The following is a 20,336-nucleotide window of genomic DNA, read 5'->3' as shown; positions in this document are numbered from 1 at the left end:
ATTTGGATAGCTAACAACTATGAGTATGTTTTCTTTGGTAAGAAACCGTGTACCATGTTGTCCTTCCTTTCATACCATTTTGCATAGAGTAAAAATAAAATTTTAGGTAGTCATTAATTTATCTAATCTCACCATTAATTAATCACACTACTAACAACATTTAATAAACTTTTGTTTTTAGACCTCCAACGAATTTTATGTGTATAAAAATGATTATAATAACAATTTTTTTTAAAAATGTACTAGTTTATATAGTTATTTTTACCATTGATAATATAATAAGAGATACAAAATAAATTTGTATTATAATTCTATATTTATCCTAAATATTTTTTATAAACAAATCATTAATGTATGTTGAAGTTTAAAATATAATATAAAAATGTGTTTTATAATTATAGTAGAAATATTTTTTTAATAGCAAATTAGATATAAACAAATAAAACCCCAAAAGATGAAAAAAAAAAATACAAACAAAACGCATTAGTAATACTACAATAAAAAAATTGAAGAAAAACCGAAAAAATACCAACATCACCGTTTGGTTTGAGTCGGTTTGAAGTAAAAAATATTTAACCCAATAAAATTTATATCAATTTGCTTTGCTTTGATTTCTCAGTATTTTTAAAATGAAATTAAGTAAAATAATCGGGGTTTGATTAAGTTCAATTTGATCAAATTAAATATATATTTTAATCAAGAGCGTGAAAAATTTGGTTTGAAAGTAGAAATAATTAGCATGGAATAATATGAATTTAAAAATAAAAAAAAATCAAAACAATTGTTTTGAAACAATACAATTAAATAATTATGATGCAATGATGATGTAAGAGTGATACTACAAGCTACTTAGTAATTAAACTCATAAATAAATAAAAGTGTTATAAACTGATCAATTTAACCAAAACTAATCAAATAATTAGCTTACGTATTAATTAAAAGCAAGAAGATTTATCTACTAACTTAAATATAAAAATTTTATTGATGATAAATTTCATAAATTTTCAAATAACAAAATAGACACCGTATTAAGAAAATATACTTTCTAACAGTCAACATATAAGTACACAAAATTACTAAGAATTAAAATATTGCATTAGTTTCAAAATTGATCAAAATTATAGTGATGACAAAACTAGATATGAAAATCACTAATAATTCTGAAGATAAAAGAGACAAGGTGTCACGAAAAGCAGCGGGTTTTCCGGTAAAAGGACGAAATAGCACAAAAGTTGTTTGTTAGATCACGTGTATGAAGCTAGACCGTACGATGATAATTAAGAAAAAACTACAAACCGTTAAAATAAAATGAATAACAAGGCTTCCATTAGAATGTTTTAGAGTGTTAGTGGAATAGTAAGAAAAAGTTACACTGTGATGGTGCCAAGATAGCCACAGAAAAATTCAGACACATAAAGGGCAAGTGTTCAGAGCTCAAAAAAAAGGTTAATAAACACTCTCTGCTTAACCTTCAGAGAGAAAATTGTAGCCTTAAATTAGAGCGAGACAGAAGAAGTGGGCGTGGCGGCGTTTGCAGTTCTTTTTTCATTAATGCATCTTTGTTGTCTAGATAGAAACAGTACCGATTTCAATGCGTGGTTAACACTGTTCCCTCAACCAACGAACAAACCTTCAATTCTGCCCTAGTAGTTAATGTTAGAGATGAAGAACAAATTTCAAGACACAAATATTTAAACCTCTGCTTGAGGTGGATTAATTAGGGTTAAATTTGATTGGTCGTTCTTCTTTTCTCTACTCAATAAGAACCTCCACCGATTCAGACTTTTCTTGATATGGATTTTCGTTTAGGTTTTGGAGTATTACAATGGCTGGTATTTTTTCATTAGGAGGTAGTGGAGGGAGGTGTGACGAAGAAGATAATCCAGAAAACAATCCTATTAATAATATCAACCCACCACCACCACCAGAATTTTGGTACAATACCAATCCCGGCAACAAACCCGATGATTCTGTTGGCGGATACCGTGGTTTTGAGATTTGGAACCAGCAGCAGCAACAACAACAGCACCACCAGTTTTTGCCTATGCAGCAAGATCTTTACACTGGTGTTGCGTTAGGAGTGGGGCCAAGTAGGGTTTTGTCTTCTGATGAGAATAGATCTGCGTTTGTGGTGGCTTCTGGAAGTGTTGGAGGGATCAGCTGTCAAGATTGTGGAAATCAGGCGAAGAAAGATTGTCCTCATGCTCGGTGTAGGACATGCTGTAAGAGTAGAGGCTTTGATTGTCAAACTCATGTGAAGAGTACTTGGGTTCCCGCTGCAAGAAGAAGAGAGAGACAACAACAGCAGCAACAACAGCAACAACAAGCTGTTCCGAAACCACAACCTCACTACGGAGATATCGTTACCGAAACCAGACAGAGAGATCTTAACAACAACCAAATCCCTAATTCTGCTCTAGCTTGTGCTCGTTTACCTTCAAACCCTCTCCCAACAGCAGGTATATGTATATATCTTTGATGTTGTTTGATTTGTTTTCTTTGTGTTGCCAGTGTTGAAATATGTTGATCTATGACCATGCATGTTTCGTGCGCTACCATATATACTCAAATCTCTATGATCTATTGACCTGAGACTTGTCAAGAGATTTGTTTTTTTTTTTTTTTTTGCTTTTGAAAAAGATATGTGAAGGTACCGAGAAAATTTTGGAAGAGAATCTCGATTTCGTGTATGAATTGAGAAATTTTTTCTACCTTTTACTTTTCCGAAACACACTGTGTTTCAGTAACCCTGACGAGAGAAGGAGGTGACAGGGAAGAGAAGAAGCTGTTACTGTTACTGTCTGCAAAACTGTTGTTTTTCTTTCTTTCCTAACACTCACTCTCTTTTTCTTTGTTCATCATACATCTTATCATGTGTGTATTTTGTGATGTGTTGTTATCAGTTATCACTGTTATTGCACATGGAATGTTATATATTTTTTTTCTTTCTATAAAGCTGTTTTTTATAACTATAGTTTGTTAACTTTTTTTTTTTGGTTGGAATGATAAAAAAGGGTTAGTAGATCAGGAGGTGAATTTTCCGGCTGTGGTGAACTCTCCGGCGGAGTTTCGGTGCGTTCGAGTTACATCCGTTGATGAGTCGGAGGAAGAGATTGCATATTCAACTGCTGTGAACATCGGAGGGCATGTTTTCAGAGGAATTTTGTATAATTATGGTCCAGATATGAATAACAACTATATCACTGCCGGAAACACCCCTCCTGGCGGCGAAGCGGCGGCTCTGCCGTTGAATCTGGTCCCAGGCTCAACTGTCCCTGGGGAACTTGTTGATCCTGCTTCGATGTATCCAGCTCCTCTCAGCACTTTCATGCCTCCTAGTGGTACGCAATTCTTCCCCAACCAAAGATCTTGATCAATCAAACTATTCATCAAAGGACAAAGAAATTATTAGCAAAAAAATAAAAGCGTATTTTCATTCTGTTGTATTTTATGATTTATTTTAATTACTGTACTCTTTGTTATAATAATGGTTACTCCTGTCATGAATATTATTATCATTTCATAAAGCTTTCACTTTATCTCATAACTATTCCATAATCTTGTATACTGTAATGGACTAGTGTTAGTGTAGTAAGTTTAAGTTGTTACTAGTCCTTCAAAAAGAAACTCGAAATAGTTTAAAAGGGTCACTCTAGACCCTAGTCTAATCAATCAAATTTATAAAAGTGAGTTTTGACAAATCCAATACATAAAAATACTCAATAGAAAAATCCTAGTGTATTTGCATCATCATAATTTCAAACAAAAATTGTTTTAACTCACATAATTTTTTTTGGGTCATTTAATTGTTTTTTTGTTTGACTAAATAGTATGTATATATCTTTTTTTGATAAAATAGTATGTATAAATCTTTGAGACTACACAAGACTTTCTATATTTTATATTGTGTCCATTTGATTAGGATTCAACTTAAAAGATTCTTAATTATTTATCATCTTATTTGGTTAATTTAAAATTAAAAAATTAGAGATAACTTTCATAGTTACTATTAATATTGAAACTGACTTTTGATTTTTATAAGTCATTTTAAGATGGAAAATTGAAACAAATTATGAATATGATTTATTTTACTATACTATGAAAATGTTAAGGCTATTTTTTTTATTATATTTAACTAATTTTTTAATTTATTTTATGGAGGTTAATTTTTTTAAACAATAGTTATACAAATTAATTATATTTTTAGTATCAATGAAAGTGTCAGCATGATATTTACTAAAAAACAAAGGAAATCTACTAACTAGTGGATCTTAGTACATGTTTAATTAAGCTGCAGTTTTTTCATTTTTTACTCAGATATGATGTGAGTTTGGAGGCTTAAATGTCAAATCAAACAGTTACTTATATCATGTCTTTTTCAAATATTAATCAATATTTTAAATTTTATTTATAAAGAAACAATATTGAGATATAAATCCACTCAAATGATAAATAATGTAAGAAAAAGAAAATAAAGAGAATATCAATTCTTTCTCTTTATTTTCTTCATGATAAGGGTAACTAGCTAGCTATATAGCCCTTTTTGTTTTGTTTCTTTATTTATCCGTACGATACAGTGGAGTGGACATGATCTGTCTCTAACTAGTATTGTTGTGTACTAGTACTTCTTTCTCTATTTTATATAACTTTTTTTGTTAGTTTTTTCTTTCATGTTTGTTGAATATCTATCACATTTTCTGGTTGATTTTCAACTCCAAAGCTACTTTTTTCCCGTTAATCCGTTTGATTGCTTGTTGATGTAGTTTTTATCATTATAATTCGACTAATTATCCGGAAGGATTTCCTTTTTATATAGTTTCTTAAAACTTAATTTTAATATCTTCTTCCCATGTGATGTTGAAATTCTATTTTCTTATTGAATCTAACCTTGAATAGATGTGATGTTGATTACTGAAGGGAATGTTGCTTATGAAATTCATATTTAATGCACATGCAACCAAAACTATACGTATATAGAGGAACACTGCATTTTTTTGTCTATGGAGTACAAGATATAAATAAGGATAATTGAAAACTGTAGGTTGATTAATGAAGACTATAACAAGTAAAACAAAAAGAATAGCTATAAGATGTGTATGTCAGCGTTTTCCGTAACCTTTGATGCAACATGTTTCTCTTCTTCAGTAGCCACACATCCTTTGTACTCTCAAAACTACTCTTTTTTTGTTGCTTTGTATATACTTTTGCCATACAATTTGTGGTCAATACTCAATAGTAACTCATTTTTTAATCAACCCCCCACACCCTACTCAATTTAGATTTACTCCATTTATAAGTTTATTAGTATGAGTTATAAAGAAAATGTTAGAATATTTAGAAATTAGGATCTGATTGACATAAAATCCAGTGCAGCTTGATTCTTTTGTTTTGCCTTTGTTTTTGAGAAGGTTGACTCTAATGGATTTCACATTTCATACCCATTGTGTTTTAGTCTTTTCTTTTGTCTTTGAAAATATATATTGCATCCATTTTGTTAAGAGGCTTGTTATTTTATGTCTTACTCTAATCAAGATAAAAAAAATTTAAATCTATTAAGAAGTGAAGAGTTTTATACTGTATTTGATAATTTTTTTTGATAGAATCTATAAAAATTAATGAAGAGAGAAAATATAAAAAGTGTAATAAATTTTGTAGTGATAAAAATGAAAACTTTCCATTCAAATGATTCAGTGAGATTTATATAAACTAAGAGTATAACTAACTTTCATTTAGTGTAATCAATTCTTAACTAACTTGTACTAATAACTAATTCATTTAGTGTAATCAATTCTTAACTAACTTGTACTAATAACTAACTCATCTAATATAGTAACTAATTTGTAGCTAACTTGTAACTATTTTGTAATGAATTTTAATATTACTAACATACTCTCAAGATGGAAGGTGTTGTGAAGACCTTTCAACTTAGGAAGAATAACACAAATGTTATCATCAATCAAAGAAAATATATAATTAAAGTAAAAAAAAAAAAAAAACTTCAAATTGGTAGTTTTTAAAAGTTTTAGACAATTTCTTAAATCCGAATTATCTTCCAATGTCTCCACAACATTCACTCCAAAAAATAAAAAAAAAACTTCACTCTTAGAAGTAATCAGCCAAAGCAACAATATTTTTGCCACCAAATAGAAACCAAACCAGAGAACTCAAGGTTTTAACTACTCGAAAGAAGCAATAATCAAACACTTAACCATTAAACATAAGACACAAGACTTAAATACTTGAAGGAAAATAGAATAAAGTCAATTAAGGCTAATCAACCATCAAGACAATTAAGAAGTATATCAAAAAAATTCAAATCAGTCTTCAATCTTCAAAAATAAAGACAAAGCAATGGCAAACAAGTTGAACAAGGTATTCAAATAATGTTAAGCTCGACTACTTTTAGGAAGCAACATTCAGTTTACCAACACAAAAATTATTAGTTAACCTTCATCACAAAACTTGTAAGCAATAACTTCACTTAAAATCAACAATTTACATTGTAAGTCACAACACTAATTAACAAAGAAAACAAGACAAAGACAAATTCAATATCTCATTTGCCATAATTTTGGTGAAACCAAAGAACAGTCCATGTCATAAACAAGGGCGGAAAACATATACAAAAGCAAAAACAAAAACAACCAAACTGTCACTCAAAAGAAACTTAAGTCAACCGAATAAAACCGAATAATATGTGTACTATCCTGAATTCTCAGACAAGCAAACCTCCGAAATAAGCAAGCTGGACGAAGGTAGACAAAATTTACTGCACAAATAAAAAAGAGGGATATATAGTTGACCACAAAGCACATCCCTAAATGTCTAGTATAATAAACTTTGTATTGGTCACATGAAAACTTAGTCCATTAAAATCATACAATAAGACTTATATAAAATAAGAGTATAATTAACTTTCATCTAGTGTATCCAATTTATAACAAACTTACAACTAAGAACTAACTCTCTCATCTAGTTTGACCAATTTATAACTAATTTGCAACCAATTTATAACTATCTAAAGCTAATAATATCTCTAAAAATATTCAAAAATACAAATTTTAACTAGTGTTGTATTTTTTAAATATTTATTTATAAGAACTTTTACCTTTTATTTATTTGTCATTTTTTAAAATCAATTAAACACTAACTATAAATTTGTTAATATTATTTTTAATTACTCATTTGTAATTTTCCTCGTTAAATTTATTTTTAAAAAATAAAATTATTAAATACATATAATGAATACTCAAATCCAATACATAAAAGAAAACAAAAAGGAAGAAACAAGACATAAAGCAAAGACAAAAAGAAAAATGAGACAACTCAAAATAGAGGTGCCTAAATAACAACCAAACCAACATGGTGCTCAAGACATTGCACTATGTATGGAGTTCTTCCTTTCATATTTTAGAAAACAGACTCTTTAGTTTTTTTGTACAAAAAGTAAAATCTGAATCCATGTATGCCAAAAGACTATAGTGTAGCCTGAGGTATATATAGCTCTATAGTTCCAAAATCAAACAGCTCATGCATATGTTGGTAAATAACAAAAACACAGCAAAATTAACATTTCTAGATTCTTTCTTTCACAACGGTAAACAATTTACTAGCATGGATGATTGTGGAGAATCATATATATATATATATATATATATATATATATATATATATATATATATATATATATATAAAATCAACAACTTTAATTTAAATATTTTTTTCTTCCTTCTTGGATTCTTATTCTTCCCTTCGATAAAAAAAGTACTTGTATTAAAATAGCATATTCTGCCAGCTGCCAATATAAAAGCATGGAAATTAATTTCAGCCGGACTATAAATAAATTATGAAGCCTATAAACTCTGTTCATTAAAGCATTAGACACTATTTCAATCCAATTATTTCCCATTTTAACTACTTGTACTTTCTAACTTTTGAATTCAACCCTAGCTAGCACACTCAACTATTCCAAAAATATCCCATGCAGCTGGCTTTTGCTATAAAAAACAAAAGCATATAATTGAGGAGATCGAATTGAGCTTTAACGGATTTGAGCTAATAGTTTAAACAGTTAGGAGTTTCAGGTTCAATTTCTTTTAAAGCCTAATTAATAATTATTAATATTTAGCCTTTAAAAAAGCCTATAACTCATGTCTCTTAAATTCTTGGTATGAGGTTGTAGACAAGTTTGATACTTTGTAAATTGTAACAACACTCTTTTTTTTCTATACTTATAGTGTGTAGTGTATATAAGTTTTGTTATTATAATATTTGAAAGAAAAAAATATACTGTATATAAAAGAAGTAACATGTTCTAGATTTGTATCCTCACATTCAAAATTTAAACTAAAAAATCTACTACAACACTTAATGGAGTGAGTACTTACCTTGTTTTCTTGTTGGCCCCTGGTTTAGGAGTTTCTACCAAATAGCCATGCAACAAACAAGCAACTTTGTTAAATACTTTCAACTCTATTTTTTATGGTTGTGGTGATTAATGGCTTACTCAACTGCATATACTGCTATAATTGTATCATTAAGGTCAAATGGTTTTAGAAACAACAGGACCCCACTTGCAATCAACTTTTTGATTCAGACTTAACAGTTCACATGTCTGTGATAATTAATTACAGTGCCTTGTAATTGAATGAAGTGTCTGAGAGAATTGCATGTTAACATTATGAAGTAGTTAGTACTATGATTATGATATATGAATATATTTAGTACTTTTCGAAAACATGTTTCAGTAAAAGTTGTTGTGTTTCTCGTAGTCAAAGATGTACTTAATTGCTCGGTAAGGATTAAACAGGTCTAAAGTAAAATATAAGATACAAGACAACATATAGGGCTTGTTGTAGAATGACAGGCAGGACGTGATATAGGGCTAGATGCATTTTCACACTGAGGCATAGAGTTAGCCCCAGAAGCAAGTATAGGAGCCTAGGTAGTTCACCATTTAAGAATGGTGGTCTCACTTTACCTCTCTGCAATAATAGTTCTGGTCTTTTGTGGTCCCAATGGAATGGTTTGAGACTACTTTTCCATACCCTAACAAACTTCCTCTTCAAAACCTACCTATTTTTTAAAAATAAAGAATCATATTTTTAAGGTTTTGTGAATGTCTCTCTAGGTACCAAGCAATCTTGAACATGACTTTTTTTAATAATTTCATGAACTAGACTAGAGAAGGAGGAAAAAAAACTAATAAAAGAGAAGATCATTAAATTAAAATTTAAACATGTATTTTTTTATTTATAAATATCAACAATATATTTTTAGCAATGTATAAATATAAATAAATATTATTGTCAGAGATCGAATTATAAATAAATAATTTATATCTATTTAACTCAACTATCACATATTAATTGAGTTATCTTATTCATTCATTTAATTATGTACTACTTCCGTTAGAATTATAAAATATTTTGAAATTTCAAATAAATTAAAATACATAATTAATATTATAGAAAAGGTAAATTATGTTTGACTTTACAATATTGTCTTTTATTAATTATGGAGGAAAGAGAAATTAAAATAATTGAAAGAAGAAAGAGTAATAAATAATAAAGGGTATATTCGAAAAAATATCATTAATATTGTACTAGAATTATAATGTAATTTATAATTTGGAATAAATTTCTTCTACAAAGTGACTTATAATTTGGAAGAGAGGAGTAACTAATCTCTTAAAATATAATACTTTTGATTTAAATTTTAAATTTTTATTACATTTTAGTAATGTTTTAAAACTCGGTTCATATTGATTTTTACTAGATTAATTGCATACTCGAAACTTTGACCTTTTTAATGGGTCATATTCTCCAATTTATTGTTGGTTGGATTGGTTCGAGTTTATATGATGAGGTTTGACACGTTAAAAAACCAATAAATTATATATTTTATTATTATTATTATTATTATTATTATTATTATTATTATTATTATTATTAATGTTTAGTATATGTCACTTGAGTTAAATGAATATAAAATGTCGGTGTAGTGTTCAATCTACATCATTTATTTATATTTATTTAATTATGTAAATAAATTTTTTTGGTATTTAAAAAAAATTGTCGAGAATAAATTCTCATTATGAGTAAATTAAATAGGATTATCTCACCTAAAAAGTTAATTTTTTCAATTACAAGAGAATATCTTATTATTATTTTAAAAAGAGCATGATGCATTTAATATGAAATGCACCTTATAACCTAATAATATGAATCTCTTAAAAACTATTCAAAAGTAGATCTTTACCAATTTTAGCAAGTAAAAAACAAATTTTAGATGATAAAAAAATCTGAATCGATATAATGATTTTGTTGGGTAAAAATAGTAGTTAATTAAAAAGCTTATAATTTATGATGGATGAAAGGTAGTTTATAATTTATAACTTGAAAATAATGACTATTAATTGATAAGTTAATTGAAATATTTAATAAAATTAGTGATTAAAACTAATTAATAAATATAAAATGATATAATTGTTTGGTATTTCTTGTATATAATGCATAACTATTTTATTTAAAATTAAAATAAATTATAAAAGTTAAAAAATAGATTTTAGTTAAAATAATAAAGATAACAAATTGAGAGAAAAAACAATAAACTATAAGTTATAAGTTAAAATACTATTTAAAACAGTGTTTAAAGAATAAGTTATGACTCTATTTAACAAGATATTTTTTGGCTTATAGTAATTTATAAACTCGTATGACGATAAAAGATATGTTTGTTAATCGTCTTTTCATCACGAATTTATAGTGTATTTTACAAGTTTATAGTTTATTTTTCAAACGTTATTTTAAATAGTATTTTACCTTATAGTTTATCATTATTTTCTTCTATTTTTTATTCTTATTATTTTAACTAAAACTCACTGCTATCCTTTATAATTTATTTTAATTTAAAATAAACTAATTATATATTAGATGTCTTTTATGTTATTTTAATTTATTTAATAATTAAACCACTAATTTTAACAAACACTTCAATTAGCTTACGAGCTATAAGTCATCACACATTAATTATAAATCATAAACTATCAGTCATCAGTCATAAACTATAAACTATCAACTAGTTTATCAACAAACTCTTATTTTTATCAAACAAAACATATAACCTAATAAAATAAATTTTAATTTTGTAATAAAACACCGATATAAAATAAAAAAATTTATTGTCTTTTAAATTATATCTCAAAAATATGTAATGCTAAACCGAGCCAATATATTATTAGAATTAATTAATTATTATATCTACGTATTTTTATATTTGTCCATATTAGACTCCCCTTAAATTCCACTATAGTTAATTTCTCTTTCATGAATGATAAAAGATATTATTATCCTCTTATGTGAAAATTATACATAGATTATTCATTCTCGTGATTACAAGACATATCTCATGCTTCACTCTAATTTTAAAATCGCCGAAGCTTTCCTAATTTAAATTAATAATTAAATTTAAATAACATTTCATTTTAAAAAACTTCATTTAAATAATCCACGAAATAATCAATTCAATTAACTAAATTGAAATTAATCCATTTTACATTTTATTACGTAGTATTATTAGTTTTAAGAAACAGCTTTAATCCATGCTAGCGAATTTTTTATTTATTTATAGTTTTAGTCAATAACATCAACAATTTTAAAGATCCATATTTTAAATAAATCAATTATTCAACTTTTAAATTATTAAATACAAATATTTTCAAACAAAAATATACTATTTATTTCTTTAAAAAGTCAATTATTTCAATTTTTAATATATTAAATAAAAAAATATCGTTTTAAATTTTTAAAGAGTGTTCCAGTTACACTCGTTATCATTATTTTTTTTAATAAGCAATTTGTATTTAGCAGGATTTGAACCTGAGACTTTGAGAGAAGCACACTCTCAGAACCCAAGCGTTTCACTACTAAACCACACAACGCACACTTAGAAACTAAGTGTTAATGTCATTGATTATTATGCTTTTTAATTTGACTTACTCACATTTCTCTTTATTCACTAAGTTACAACATCAATAATTATAGCCCTAATTTCATAACTCATAATTTCACTAACCATGTCATTAGAAGCCACTAATCATATTTTTTACTAATATCCCTTTAACTTGCGAGATAAATTTTTTTTGTTAAAAAAGATACAATGGTCTAACTTATTAGATTTTTTTAAAATAATCAGAATTTTAAAAAATATTATCCAAATAATCATTTTTCTTAAAAAAGGTAATAACTAAATTTTGGGGGTGCCCTTGTCATCACTTCCACGCCTTTTGGGAAACTTTCTAAGAGGCCATCCATCCCAAAATTGCTCCAAGTCAAACACACTTAACTGTAGAGTTCTTATGAAACAGACTGCCGAAAAGAAGATGCATCTTATTGGTATAGGTAGTACATATCAATCCTTATAAGACATCTTTCAACCATGCAGTATTTTCCCTACATAGCCTCAAGATCCCTCTCATTCTAATGTGAATTCGGGTATTACATGTAACCATTCTTGTCCCTCTTGGTCTCTGGTGTTACATGCCCACTAGCTTCCACTTGGTTCGTCCCCGAACCACATCGTACAGTGAGAGGTTTGACTCTGATACCATTTGTAACATTCCAGACTGCTTTTGGGATTACCGACTGACCCCACAAACCAACACGGGTCTTTTGAGCATGATTTGCCCTCACTTACACGCTTTCTAGGAAACTTCCCAAAAGGCCACTCATCCCAAAATGGCTTCAAGTCAAGCACGCTTAACTATGGAGTTCTTATGGAGCGGGCTAGCAAAAAGAAGATGCATCTGTTGGTATAAGTAGTACCTATCAATACTTATAAGACATCTTTCAATCATGCAGTCTCTTCCCTGCACAACCTCAGGATCCCTCTCATTCTAATGTCAATTCGGTTTTCCCCAAGAAGCTGCTAGGATTGTCTCATTGTCATGCCTCGTACACTAACAACCACTCTCTCACCCTCGGGTGTTACATGTAACCACTCTCCGCCCTCTTGACCTAGGGTGTTATAATAGTGGTCATTATATTTCAATGTAGCCATTTCATTTACCATTTTCCAAACTATGTAATGATCCATGGGGTTACATCTACTACAAACCATCATTCTATTAATAAAATCATGATCTTCTGTCAATCCATTTCAGTTCTTATTTACTTGTTTTTCTTGCAAGATATCATTTATTTTTTATAGTAATTTTTGAAATAAAAGTTTAAGAATAAACATGCTTTTGAAAATTACAAAAATCTTTTTCTTTGACTTTTGGACAAACTAAAAGGAATGTCTATGGTTGTTCAAGATTGACCAAGTCTTGAAATGCATATCTTAGGTCCCCCATTGCAATAGTTCATAAGGATTATGCAGAGATTTGATAATCTTGTTTTGTTTAGCCTGGTGCTTGTTTTCGTTCAGCCAATTTATGGTTGCAGTGATGAGAAAACTGTTTGATTACAGAAGTTTTTTCTGAGATCTCTGTAATACGGTGAACTGACTTTTATATCAAAAATGTCGCGGTTAAGCATGAGTCGCCACCGACTTTTATTTTATCCAATTTAATAGAAAGGCTAAAAGAACAGAAAAAGACCTTTTAAAAAGATTTTGAGTTCGGGGGGGTAAGTTATACAAAGGGAAGGTGTAAGGCACCCTTTGCATCCATGGTTATCCATGGGCTCTTAATTGCTTAGCTCACTTGTTTGTTTGATTTGTTTGAAAAGATTTTCGAAGAAGAACTTTAGCTTGTAAATAAGCGTAGTCTTTTTGAATTTGAAAAGATTGGGAAAAGAGTTTTGAATTTAGAGCAAACAATTAATAACAACTACCCTAAATTTGAAAAAACGTTCTTTTAGCTTTTCAGGTGAAAGGATCTATCCATACCATAAGAGGGCAGGAAGTCTTTCAATTGGATATTGAAGGGTCATCGAGTTATCCCTCGCCATAAGACTGTCCCTTGCCATAAAGAGGGCAGGTAGTCTAAGGGAAGGATATAATAGTCATTAAATTTTTTAGGCATCATGCGAGGATACCTTAGTAGGGACAAATCTCATTTTTATAAGGCAACATCGAGGGAGTTTCAATAACTTTGAAGGCAACATTTGCTTTAGGTATCCTCGGAATCGAGGGACTTGACTATTCTTAGGCAACAAAATTAAGGCAACAAGGAAACAGTAATAAGGCAACAAGGCAACCAGAGGGATTACCCTAAAGGTGCGTGTGTGGCACAATCAGGTGGTTAATTCAGATATTTATCTTGTAATTATTTATCCTAATTCTGTTAAAGGCTTGCACTCCCTAAGATTACTAACCACGCAGTTTAAATTTGCAGAAATTAAAGGCAGAAAATAAATTCCTACGCTATTACAATAAACACCTGCGGGGATGGGGGAATTATAATAGGGGTGAGTGCATTACAAATTCATTGGTGATTGGAATAAACCCTATTTTAATCAAAAGGCAAAAATAAAAATTAAAATGATATTTAAACAAAATGAATTAGAAAACTTAGCTTTTTTGATCTTTTTTGATCTGGTAGCGCGTGGCTGAAGGAACTTGGTTAACCCTGAAAAAATGAGGAAAGGAAAGGTAGAAAACTTTTTGTGGCAAATACAAGACATTGATAATAAATAAAAGAGGTTCTGAGAAAGGCAAAGGTTTTTGAAAACAGTCAGGGTAAACCCTGATCTTTAGGGAATGAAGGTTTTATGAGAACACTAGACATACTAAGTTAATGGACAACACCTACCCAAAGATTTCTAGGGCTATCTATGGTTTGTGAAGTTTAAAGGCTATCTATAAAAAACCTAATTATAATTAAAATTAAACCTAAAATTACTAACTAAATTAATTATCTAATTATCCTAAATTACCTAATTCATTAATTATCCTAATTAATAAAATTAACCTAATTATTATAGTTTTAATCTAATTATTAAAATTAACTAATTAAAATCAACTAATCCTAATTATTAAGACTAATTAAAATCAACTAATCCTATTTGTTATTGTTATCTCTATATATATAAAAAAAAGTAATTGGTTTTAATAAAAAAAAATGAGTTTGTAAAAAAGAAACAAAGAGTTTTAAAAAAAAAACAAAATAAAAACAACAAAGAAAAACAAAACCTGGGCGTGAGAGATTCTGTGTGGCTAGGCTTTGAGGATCTATGGTGGGGGAGCATTCTTGGAGAAGGGGATCGAACCCAGGACACTATGGTTGATAACCCATTCACGATACCAATTGTGCCATGTTTGTCATCTGTTATTGAGTTGACCACGAATATATAAATAGTAAAAATAAAATTTGATTTGAAATTTAAAAGAAAAGGTCAAAAGTGGGGCCCTTATCTGCGCGCGAGGACCAATAAGGAAGAGAGAAAGGGTCTTGAACGTTTGACCTTCCAATCAGGATCTTGCCACGCGTGATGAAAGAGAAAAGGAATTGTTGACCAACGAATCATGTTTCACCATCGTTCCACGCATCCAACTCAGATCCCACGCCTACTGTTCATCATCCCCTTCAAATTACCTGCGGATTTTATTTCAAAATTTCCTGCGGAATTTGTTACGGGAAATCCTTCGAAATAGAAAACCTGCAAGAACGTTGTTAACAAGAACAAAACACAACCCAGATCTATGTAAAATTGCGCCCTGAGTCCAAATATGATGTTATTTTTGTCGTTTGAGGACCGTGGCTATGGATACGAATAGCCTAAAGTTTCGGCCTTCATCAATGGCAAGTGGTGGTTCAAACATCCTTGGACTCATGCGATCGTTGGGATCTTCTCTAAATGACTCAACAAACGTGTTAGAACATTCAAATTATGTTAAAGAGCCTTAGCATGTAAAATACGAGAATCACGAATAGGAATGAAATTGTAAATTATGATATATGCATTCTATGTATGATCAATGCGAAAAAATCATCTAGACTCACCATATGCTACCTCAGTAGTGGAATTGAATCGTTGTTAGCCTTTGAGTTACCTTGAAACCAAAGATGCAAGTGTGCCCTAATTCCTTGTCACTTTGCAAGCTTGAAACCCTAACGTTTTCCACCCAAATTCCGTCCTCCTTTGTGGCTGAATATGTTGTGTATTTATAGGAGTATGTATTAGGTCAATAAATATGAATCAAATCTTGTTGATTGAGAAGATTGGAATTTGAATGAATCTTGAAATTTAAGTTTTCTATTTTTGCACCAAATCTCTATTTCATTCACTTGCCACGCTTTGGATCAAATATTTGGAATATATTGGATGATTAAAGTTGATTTGAAAACCAATCTTTGATTTAAAACAAATTATTTTGTATTTTATTTAATTTATTAATATTTAAGTGAATAAATCTCCAAGTAAATAAAAATAAATGTCATAAAATAAAATAATTGGTCTAAGAGTCCTTATATGGCCCATGGACACGTTTGGGATTCATTCTTTAGGCCCATTAGTCCAAAAACACCAAATTGTGCAATTAGGGTTTTGTGTTTTTCTTGTGAATTGACCAACTTCTGAGCCTCATATCTCCCTCAATTTTTGTGGTATGAATATGTTCTAGGACTTTTTAGAAAGATTAAAGAGTCCTCTAAAAGCTCCTTTTGGTTTCATCTCAATTGAGTCTACCATGCTCAAGTTATGAGCTTTGAGAAAAAATGACTTTTTGCGATCTTTTAGAAGGACCTGTAATGTTTTGGCTCATATCTCCCAAATGGTGCATTTCTGGCCTTGGCTTGTGAGAGACAAAATTGTAGAGAATTCAATTTCCTTCAAAATGAGCTTTGGATGGGAAATTTATGATGTTCCATGTGGAAGTTATGGCTGGTCAAAGTTCAGTTGACTTTTCCCTTAAAAACCCTAATTTAGAAACTTATGTTTTTGACGATTTTGGTGTTTTCCTTGATGAATCATGATCAATTCTTGATCAAATGATGAAGGATACTTCAATATAAGGATGTTAACAAAAAATCGGGAGTTTTGACTGTATTTTGACCACAGTTGACTTTTAGGTCAAACTAGTCGACTGTTGACTTTTTGAGCAATTGAATGATCAATCTTTTGAATTAGAGCCTGAGTTTTGTCATGGAGATAGTCTGAAATATCATAAACCATATGAGGTGTCTTGACTTTGAATTTGAATAGGAGAAATAGTATGGGCAAATTTTGGGGTATGACAATCTCCAACGAATATCTCTTTTATCTCCAGTTGAGGTTCATTTCCCCTTGAAGATATTGCAGAAGACAACCTCTGTGGCAAAATCTCCATCTAGTTGAGAATTAGCCGAGTAGCCAATTCATTTGGTTTTCCTGGTTTCCTAGTTATTTAATGTGTTGTTTTGTCAGCATAAGCATAACATTACATGCATTCAAAACATCCATAAATCCTCCCCATATAGGTCGTGCTCATTTGCATCCCCTTTAAATCGGGTGGGAGATATCTTTTGGTAACCGTGTCTCCAAATACCGTCTCGGTGTTACGTTCCTTAGAAATAGTCTATTTTTAATTTCACCACTGAGATTGTTCCTCAAGGGAGGGTTATATTTCAGTTTTCCTCTTCATCTAATTTTTCGGGACGAATGGAATCCTCAGTCGATTTTATTCCTTATTGGGTACAGTTTTGTTTGATTGTTTCTCTCCGGTTTGTTCCTAGATTGAATTTTGGTCCTCTGCAGCAACTTTTAATCTCTCTAGATGACGAGAAGGCACTGTCATACCCCAAAATTTGCCCATCATATTTCAAAATATTTTGACTCATATGATCTTCAATTGCTCAGGACTATGCAAGAATTGGGCTCACTTACCTCTCTCCTAAGCAACAAGCCCAGAACTAGGGTTTTGCTTCTCTCCAAGCAAAATCAACTTCAAGTGGACTTCATGACCTCTCATATGCCTCATAGTATCCTCATGCCAAGATACAAGCTTCAATTCCAAGGATTGCTCAGTCAATTGCTCAGAAAGTCAATAGTCGACTAGTTTGACCTAAAAGTCAACTGTGGTCAAAGTACAGTCAAAATTCCTGATTTTTTGTCAACATCTTTATTTTGAAGTATCATTCATCATTTTATCAAGGATTGATCATGATTCATCAAGGAAAGTTCAGAAATCAACAAAACCTAAAGTTTCTAAATTAGGGTTTTTTTACCTAAAGTCAACCGAACTTTGACCAGCCATAACTTTCACATGGAACATCAGAAATTTCCCATCCCAAGCTCAATTTGAAGGAAATTTAATTCTATACAACTTTGTCTCTCACATGCCAAGTCTAAAAATGCTTCATTCGAGAGGTATGGATCAAAAGATTATAGGTCCTTTTTGAAAGTCAACCAAAAGCACTTTTTTGTCAAAGCCCATATCATCAAGATAAAATCCTCAAATGGAAAAAAGCTACCAAAGTGTCTTGTAGAGAACATCTTGAGGTTTCCAAAAAGTCCTAGAACTGTTCCATATCTTAAAAATTGAGGGAGATATGCCTTGTCAAAGTTGGACAATTTTGAGAAGAAAATGTGAAATAAAAGGCTCCAAAATGAATCTTTTTGCATAGGGACCCAATCTTTATTGGCCCAATCTTCATCCACAAGTTATCCAAGACTCCCAAATACCATTGCCACGAATTTTTTATTTTTATTTGATTTTTTATGAATTATTAATCATTTAAAAATGATGATTAATTCATATAAATTATGTAAAATCAAATATTTGATTTAAAGGCATATGGGAATCAAATTCAATCACTATTTATATCACATTGCCAATATAATTTCGTGCACATGGTGATTGAATCAATTAAAGTCAAAAATAGAAAGATTCAAGTCAAATCTCCAATCAAATTTTCCAAATTGCAAATTCAAGATTCAAAGAGATTTGGTGCAATTATGTTACCCTATCCCTTCTATTATAAGTAGGTAACACATTCAGATGGAAAAAACAAGGATTGGCAGCTGAAGAAACCTCTAATTTGTACCTTCAAGAACCAAATAAATTGCAAGATCAATTTAGAGTTTGAAGACAATTCAAAGCATTTAAAGGATTCAAGATCGTTCCCTGAGGATTACTGAAGCTGTTGGGATCAATACCAGGCCTTGAAGCATCAAGAACAGTAACCTACAAGTCACGGTTTGTTTAAATTTAACTTGCATCGATTATGCTAATTCATGCATCCTTTTCATAATCTAATTGCATAAGTATGTTTGTCATGGCATGTTAATCATTTCTGGAAAGTTAATTGTGTTTTGATGCGTGTTTGAGTTAGATGTCATAGCTAGGTTTTCAAAACTCTTTTTAGGGCTTTCTTCTACAGTTAGAATTGGCCTCAATTAATGGCATGGATGAACTCGTGAGGTTTGGACGAACGTATCCATGGCCTCGCGAAAATTTTTTATTGCGTTTTGCTTGAATTCGTAAACACAGGTTTATAGCGACGGACACTGTCCGTAGGTAAAGCTTGTTGCAGGCCTAAGATGACGGCCAGAGGTAGACGATGAAGAGGTGGCACGCCCTCATTGGCCAGAACGCGCGCGAAGGGTTTCTTTCAAAATCCAGGGATCGTGTGCATTAAGATGTACGCGTTATCATGCTCCCCCATCGTTCCAGCCAACAGATCCTCTTCCTTTCAGATCCAACGCGCTAAGAGCTGAGGGTCTACCATGGTCTTGCTACGCTTTGCCACACCTGATTAGAGCTAAGTTTTCCCAAATTTTTTTATTTTTAATTACATAGTTCCTTTTATTTATTTTCTTATTTCTTTTATTTATTCTCTTTTATTTTATTGATTATTTATCTTAAAATTTTTATATTTTATTGAGAATGTTATTTTTGATGATTATTTATTTTTTTTATCGAAACATCGATTTTTTTTCATAATTCTATCAATAATTGTTTTTTTAATCTTAAAAAATTCAAATTTTCATATATACTTTTAATCAATTAAATAATTAGGATTTAATCCAATAATTGTTTAATTGTTATATTTAATCGAACTTTCGTTTTTTTACCCTCGATTAGCTATTTAAAAATTAAATTATTAACTTTTCATATTTTATTTTAAGCCAATTGTTTTAACCCTAATTTACCCCGATAAATTAGGGTTGTCGACCTTTAATGCACTAACTTTTCTCTTCTTTCTCAGGGTTGATCAAGGATTCGATGAAGGCTCGAGACATTTGCATTAATTTGCCTCTTATTTTTCTTGCCTCTATTATTTTTCTGCTTTTATTTCCCCCTTCCCCTACAGATGTTTATTGTAAATCCCCCATCCAATGAAAGTACTACCTGCCCTCTTTATGGTATGGATAGCCCTTTCAAACGAAACTTAAAGAACAAGAAAGACAATC

At 30.2% G+C, this 20,336-nt stretch overlaps 1 protein-coding gene across 1 annotated transcript; it reads left to right on the top strand.

The window, feature by feature from the left end:
• Window positions 1-1,327: 1,327 nt before the first annotated feature.
• Window positions 1,328-3,534, top strand: LOC131652061 (protein SHI RELATED SEQUENCE 1-like). The gene is made up of 2 exons (XM_058921837.1): window positions 1,328-2,459; window positions 3,015-3,534. Exons 1-2 carry the CDS (start codon window positions 1,826-1,828, stop codon window positions 3,371-3,373), a joined length of 993 nt encoding a protein of 330 aa, XP_058777820.1. The 5' UTR covers window positions 1,328-1,825; the 3' UTR covers window positions 3,374-3,534.
• The last annotated feature ends 16,802 nt before the right edge of the window (window positions 3,535-20,336 follow it).

The sequence above is a fragment of the Vicia villosa genome, linkage group LG2, assembly GCF_029867415.1.
Source record: "Vicia villosa cultivar HV-30 ecotype Madison, WI linkage group LG2, Vvil1.0, whole genome shotgun sequence".
In the NCBI taxonomy this organism is placed as follows: domain Eukaryota; kingdom Viridiplantae; phylum Streptophyta; class Magnoliopsida; order Fabales; family Fabaceae; genus Vicia; species Vicia villosa.
This window is presented reverse-complemented; position numbering and strand designations above follow the sequence as displayed.